This window comes from Episyrphus balteatus, chromosome 1, assembly GCF_945859705.1.
Source record: "Episyrphus balteatus chromosome 1, idEpiBalt1.1, whole genome shotgun sequence".
Classification (NCBI taxonomy): domain Eukaryota; kingdom Metazoa; phylum Arthropoda; class Insecta; order Diptera; family Syrphidae; genus Episyrphus; species Episyrphus balteatus.
The window spans coordinates 164,612,628-164,619,556 of NC_079134.1; the positions used below are offsets into that span (position 1 = coordinate 164,612,628).

Consider the following 6,929-nt stretch of genomic DNA (forward strand, 5'->3'; position numbering starts at 1 on the left):
GAACTGGTTTATGGCTCATTTAATAGATAATTTTATTTTCTACAAATTTGTATTAGTCTATTGATTTTGTGAATGGAATGCAAACCCAAACAATCTTGATTTCCAGTTAGGTCCTATATAACAAGTTTTAATTTATTACAAATTTGAAAAAACAAAAAAATCTGTCCCGCAAAAAATGTAATTTCATTTCTTATATTGACTATATTAAGTAAGGGATCTTGAACCGAATTTTTGCAGTAAATAATGTTATTTATTTTGCAACAAATTCCTTATTTTCATCTTAATAAAGCTCTGAGTATAATTCAATCCCAAAAATCTCTTAACCAACAACAATCTTTGAATTTATGAATAATTTTGTTATATTTATTTTGCTTCTTATCACTAGACACATTTATAGAGTTAAACATTTATATACACATATCATTCACACATTACGTTCTCTTTGCAACGTAATTAATTCGTCGCGTTTATAATTATTTGTTTATAAAAAAATATTACAGCAAGAAAAACAGAACAAAAAATAAAAAAAAAATTGATTCACATTTCGTTTCAAGACTCGTTCCGGTCGTATGAACCGAGGAACCTGTTACATTTGGCACAGTAATGATGACCAGTCTTACAACTCCTCATGCAATAAGGTACACTACATGCACAGCAGCACCATCTGAATGTTGTTTGAATAAACATAAACAATTATTATAGAAAAATTGTGAAACCGTTTATTTTACCTACCCTACAAGACAAAGAACCAATGCGAATATATGAGTTTTTCGATTGGCTGTAAAATGCATACGGGTCCTACGACGTTCTCCACATTCGGGACATGTAATTTTTGATGGTCTGGGTCCCAATTTGATAGGTTCCAGCGAATCTTAAGAAAATTAAGTTACTTTTGCTGTTTCAATCGGCCATTTTGTTTTTTTTTTCTCACCTGGTGATTCCACCGATACGGGATGTTGTATTGGATTTACGGTGTAACTTTCCAGACCACTATTGTCTGTAGAATTTGGACTTTGAAAGCCAATATGTGGTGTTGGATATGGGGCACTCGCAGCTGAAGTAGCTGCATCAGTGCCCATTGCAATATCATACGATGGTGGGGCTTCCGCCGGTGGTTCCTCACTTCGATGTGACGTAGATGAAGACACTTCACCGCCACTCTGTCCCGGTCGACCAGTCAAACTCGGATACATCATGGAATGTTTTTGATCCATTTCTAACTATCTATATACTATTGTAATGATCTTTGTTTAAATAAATTACTCTCAGTCTGGTGAAAAACGAATGCGGCGGATTCGTCGGATCTATAGGTTGCGTATGAACTACGAACAGGTACTAAATCCGAAATAGCTTGACTTGACTTGGAGAGTGGTAATTGTATAGGTTTTTTTTTCGATCTATCTGTTTTGCCATATTTTGTCAGTAAAAAAGTGAATATCTGTGGAATGGAGGAAGTTTAAAAGCAACTCCGAAAATATTATAATTTTGTTTCTGTTTTTCATTGGATTAACTTTTATTTTTTTCGTTTTTTCTTTTGGTAAGTTTGTTTAGCCATTAATAGCTTGAATATTGCCTAACTTGTTTTGTTTTTTCGTTTTACTTTTGCTTTCAATTAAATAAAAAAGTTAACAAAAATTTTTGAATGTCTGTGTGTGAAATGAAGATGGAGCTTCTACACTTTAGCAAACTTAAATAAACAATTAATTCAGTAATTTAAACACTTTACTTAAGCATACTGACTTGAGCTTTAAAAATAAACAGACAAATTGATAAGGCGAATTAATTATTGTAATTCACACAGAAATACTTTTTTTGAAAAATACTTGTCCTATTTATGTAAGGTACCTATTAAGTTGGATGTTTTTAAACAAAAATTTTAAACGCAATGTTAAGCAATTAAGTCTGAGTTTGTCATCAAAAGAGTACCAATATATTCTTAAAACTGATTTTTTTTTTCAATCGGCTTTGACCTTTGATATACCTACGCAAAGCAATTTATTATTTCGGTTTTGGTTATGGCAATAAAAACACATTCAAATCGAATTTATAACAAAGTTTTATCAGGTAGGTTGTAGGTATAAAATGGATCTTATATAATTTGTAAAATATTTATATATACTAAAATGATGAAGTTCACAGTCGTCACTCAAAACGATATTTCGTCTGAGGACAATATTTTATTAGAAATGCTTAAGCGTTTGCTTAAAAATTTCCTCAGTTCATATTCATAAGTTAAAATTAAAGAAAACAATTCGGTGCTTTTCAAAAACCTTGAATGTCAAGGTCAAGGGTTAAAAGGGTTCATTTGAGAACAAACCTTGACTTAAGTGGAAACTACGAATATAAAATTCGTTCTTCAGAGGAAAAAACAGCATCCATCTCAAATGAATTCGAGCTCGTTGTCGTTAGAGCCATTTAAAAAAAAAGTTTTTTTTTATGACGGCGCAAAATTTTAAACGATTTAGTAAAATATTAAAGCCATTTTAGTAATTTACTAAGTTAAAAATCAGCCTGCTTTTTGAGTAATTAACTTAATTAAATGGCTTTAACTAAATCGTATAAATTTTAATTTTATTAAATTATTAAATTAAATAAAAAACTAATGTTAAGCAGAGGTACCCCTACAAATTATTTTGTAAAGTGTATCATATACTTACGTAAATACGTACCTACATATATGTTAATGATTTTATAGTAAAACGAATGTTTAATGGTAAAATGATGAGATATGTTTCACCAAATAACTTTAAAAACAAGTGCGATAAGAACGGTTCTTATCAAAATGGTTTTCATAATGTATCTTTGAAACCACTTGAAGCACTTGACAAAACAGACACTTGAAATGAATCTCAATCAATTAAATCTATAAAAATGATAAGTGAAACATTTCAGTTTCTAAATATCTTAAACAGAAATCAGTTAAATCCCTGTTTTTTCCAATCATTATAGTAAATAAAATCGGTAATTTTTCGTTTTTACACAAAAAAAAAAAAAAAAAAAACAATATCAATTTAACATTGTTTATAAATCAAATTAACATTTTTTAAATATCAGCAAAAAATGCTCTTTAAAATGTTTTATGATAATTAAAATGTTAAAACAATATTTTTATTATCAGGATGATATTTAAATGTCACATTATTGAATTTTTTTTTTGATATTTTATTATAAATTCTTCATATCAATTTCTCGTTCCAAATTATTGAAAAATATTAAATAAAAAACTCTTAATGTGTACTGTATACTAATTGATTTATGATTTATAAATATGATTAACTGAGAAAATTTTATCGGCAATAAGATTTTACTTCACAAAGTTTGGTAGAAAATAACAAAACAATTATATCTCACCTATAATAGACAAAATAATATCACCACTATTTTATAAAGAATATTCACTTTAAGTAATGTTTTGAAAAAAGAAAGAAAATACTTAAAATAATAAAAATAATAAAAAAAGAAATATCATTATAATAAACTAAAACGTAAAATCTAGTCAAAATTGATATTTTAATTGTCAAAGTGAAATTTTCACTATCCACCTAAAATTAAAAAAATGTCAAAATGATATGATAATCATATCAAAATTGATATTTTAATTGTTGGATGACTTTTGTCACTCAAAAATGTTAATTTGATAGATGTTATTATCAAATTTTTTTCGGTGTACTTGCGATATAGGGCATATAGTCTAATAGGTCAAGTTTTGGATTCGTAAAAAATATTGAATTCGAGATAACAATCTAATCAGAGATGATGATGGAGGATGCCAAGACAATGGGTCCCGCTGTTTGCCTCTTAAACCACTGAAGTGGTTTCAAATTTTCTGGTGGTTCCCTAGAGGGGAAATTGAAATTTTATTTTTTGAACCAAAATTATCGGTACTTGGCATATGAACAGAATGAAAAATGCTATACTTCTCAAAAACGTCTCTGACGAGCCTGCTTGTAAAATTAAAAACTTATTAACGGTACTTCCAATATAAAACCGTTTTCTTGGTTTCTGACTTTTTTATAAACGATTTTTTACAATAATTTTTAAAATCTTGTTATATCAAACATCAATATTAAAATAAAGAAGAATTTTTAATACTTTTAAAAACCAAACGGCTCTAAAGATTTTCAAAATCTCAAAACTCTTTGATATACAAGAATTTATGGTATACTTTTTTTAGAAGTCAAAACCATTTTTTAAGGACATGTTTTTGCAACTTCAAACCAAATTTTATATATATTTTTAGGTTTTGTTTTCGGTCGTCGGTCGTTCTTTTTTGTTGAGAATCAAAATAACGGTACCAAATACCAATTTTAGAAAAAAATTATTTTATCAAAAATGGCAGCGTATTATTTTCCAGCTAAAATTCATTCATTAAGATATTTGAAAGTATTTGAAAGTTAAACAATGTTCTGAGGGTCGATTCTGGTTCTGTGATATTTTGAAATGAAACAAATTTTCACAGCTTCACAAAGAATTCCTGTTTTATGAAAAAAAGTAAATAAATGTCAAAATATCTTTACATGATAAAACAATTATCACAAGCAATTAATTATGTTGTGAAGGATAACTTTGAAAAGTAAAATTATTTTGACTGCAGATTTTGGTCATATAGGTACAATGTGATTTTCACACTTAATGATCGCGTAACATACTGTCAGTGCATCTTTTTATCCGCGAATAATGTCCCAGGATTGAATTATGCAGTCCTATTATCCATATTCTGTTAATTTAATCAACCCAACAACAACTATTTGAATAAAAACAACAAATAAATTGGGCTGTACAAATTTAAAATCGTATAAAAAAACACATTTTTTTTTGTTTTTTTTTTCGATTTTCTGAGAAATAACAAAAAGTGTTTTTCATCCCTTTTAAAAAAAAAGTCACTTTTCAACACATTTCAGATTGTATATATTATTTATTTAGGTATTTTAATTTAATTTTCAATTTCAAAAAATTTAACAATCAACTTGTATTTTTAGAGCAAGTATCTGCGACCGAGAGTTCTTATATTTTATTACTCTTACATCTTTTTATTTTTAATATTTTGATTAATTGATTAAGTCTACTCGTGTCAATGATTCGAGCTTACAAGTTTTTTTCCCCTTATTTCACCATACCATACAACGCCAATCAAAAATTCCTAAACCTGTTTCTTTAGTTAACAATAAATGTTTTCAAAAGTGCATTGGCGTCAACAATTTCAATGAAAAATTCAATCAATTCTGGATTGGGAATCCCCAAAACTTTTCACCCAAAATCCCAGAGTTTTATAGATATTAATTTTTTATATCAGAAAACAACATTTTTACTATCACATGTTTGATATCAACTTTTATCAATTCGTCACCGGAATTAAATTCTTTAACACTCTAATTAGCGTTATATGAAGTGTAATAAAAGACAACAACTTGAATAAAAATTTATATTAATGCAAAGAAGAACTTTGGTTATCGCTTTTAGTTGATGATAAAAATATTTACAATTGAGTAAACAGCACATATTTGTTTGTTTTTGTCTGTTTACCAAGATAAAAAATATACATATATAAATAAGTTTAATAAAAAATACACGTAGGTTTCTATAAGGTTTCTATAAGTACATATTTCTATAGAAATATTTGAAAAACCCAATTTCAATGTAAACCATTTCCAGTATATGTGCCAAGAAAAGTATTGCAATTTCCACAGTAATGATTAATATTCATGCAACTTTCTATGCAATATGGCAAGCAAGCACAACACCAAAATCTATTAATAAATTTTTAAAATTAATTTCAACTTCAATAAAAGATAAAAAAAAGCTTCTATAAGAAAGTAACAACAGGAACTTTGTGTGACTCACCCTAAAATACATAAAAGTGCAGCCATAAGATGGGTTTTTGAACTGGGCTCTGGCTCAATTCTAGATAATTTTTGAATATGACAGTGAGGACAAGTTAAGTAGACTTCTCTTGGTCCAAGTGGAAGCACATGATCTGTCAGATAGTATAAAGAATTATTTGTTATTTCTTCTAAAACAAGTTTATATTTTACAACTAACTTTGAATGTAAACAACCCTTGTGGGTTGCGGTGCTGGTGGTTGTCCTTGTTGTTGGGGGTAATTTGTTGGATAGATTGGCTGTTGTTGAACTGGTGGCATATTTGAATAGTTATCAGCGGGAATAAATCCTAATGGTGGTTTGGGATATGATCGTTGTTGTGGTGTCTGATCGGTACTGCTTCCAGTTGCCTGATCGTAAGAGGGCGGTGATGTATAATCCATTGGAGGATTGTTTATGTTTGCCTTTTCCATTAATTGAATAAAAATATAAGTAGTCTTTATGAAACTCTGTTTATCTAACAAAGTGCACTTTATTGAATAACCCACTAACTGCTTTAAGTTATTATTTGCAACTGAACTGAGTAAGTATCTCGACGTGGAGAAGCTACAAATAAGTTCGAAAGCTTTTTAGATTGCTTACATTATCTGAGCTTAAATTTTATTTTCATACGGTCGATGTATACTATTATCAGTGACGTAGGTTTTGAAGTTATATTAATTTGGTTGGAACTATATATCTGTGTTTGCGTCATAATTAAATATTTTACATCATGCGAGTTAAGTAACTCTCTATTGAGTCACAGTGAGATTAAAATTATCCTAACCATTAGTATTCTGTTTAAATGTTTGTAGAGTAAGTTCAAGAATAAACGATCACTTTAAATTCTTTTTCTCTGGATTCAGTTTCAAGGGGCTGAAAATTTTCTATATTTTGTATTTAAATTAAACAAAAATTGAGTTCTTTATGCTTGTTGCAGTCTTTCTACCACCCCTGTGCACAGTGTGCACAGTGGGAGAGTGAGATTTGTTGAGGTGTTTTAGAAAACCTTGCTTTAACTCAAAATTAAAAAAACACAGCACGGACAAATAAGGCACCTTTAAATAAGTT

At 28.6% G+C, this 6,929-nt stretch overlaps 2 protein-coding genes across 2 annotated transcripts; both read right to left on the reverse strand.

Moving 5' to 3' along the window:
• Window positions 1-362: 362 nt before the first annotated feature.
• LOC129921087 (lipopolysaccharide-induced tumor necrosis factor-alpha factor homolog) lies at window positions 363-1,547 on the reverse strand. Its single transcript, XM_056002745.1, has 3 exons — window positions 932-1,547; window positions 733-871; window positions 363-664 (listed from the first exon to the last, which is right to left on the reverse strand). Exons 1-3 carry the CDS (start codon window positions 1,212-1,214, stop codon window positions 550-552), a joined length of 537 nt encoding a protein of 178 aa, XP_055858720.1. The 5' UTR covers window positions 1,215-1,547; the 3' UTR covers window positions 363-549.
• Window positions 1,548-4,895: 3,348 nt separating this feature from the next.
• LOC129921089 (lipopolysaccharide-induced tumor necrosis factor-alpha factor homolog) lies at window positions 4,896-6,381 on the reverse strand. Its single transcript, XM_056002746.1, has 3 exons — window positions 6,040-6,381; window positions 5,842-5,974; window positions 4,896-5,747 (listed from the first exon to the last, which is right to left on the reverse strand). Exons 1-3 carry the CDS (start codon window positions 6,290-6,292, stop codon window positions 5,633-5,635), a joined length of 501 nt encoding a protein of 166 aa, XP_055858721.1. The 5' UTR covers window positions 6,293-6,381; the 3' UTR covers window positions 4,896-5,632.
• Window positions 6,382-6,929: the final 548 nt, after the last annotated feature.

Bases quoted from the DNA above. Each gene is read 5' to 3' on its own strand.
- LOC129921089 (XM_056002746.1), bottom strand. From the start codon at position 6,292: ATGGAAAAGGCAAACATAAACAATCCTCCAATGGATTATACATCACCG. The intron at 5,975-6,039 runs GTTAGTTGTAAA...ACTATCTGACAG, and splicing joins AAGGGTTGTTTACATTCAAA to ATCATGTGCTTCCACTTGGA. The intron at 5,748-5,841 runs GTGAGTCACACA...ATTTATTAATAG, and splicing joins GCACTTTTATGTATTTTAGG to ATTTTGGTGTTGTGCTTGCT.
- LOC129921087 (XM_056002745.1), bottom strand. From the start codon at position 1,214: ATGGATCAAAAACATTCCATGATGTATCCGAGTTTGACTGGTCGACCG. The intron at 872-931 runs GTGAGAAAAAAA...AATTTTCTTAAG, and splicing joins CGTATCGGTGGAATCACCAG to ATTCGCTGGAACCTATCAAA. The intron at 665-732 runs GTAGGTAAAATA...AACAACATTCAG, and splicing joins TTGGTTCTTTGTCTTGTAGG to ATGGTGCTGCTGTGCATGTA.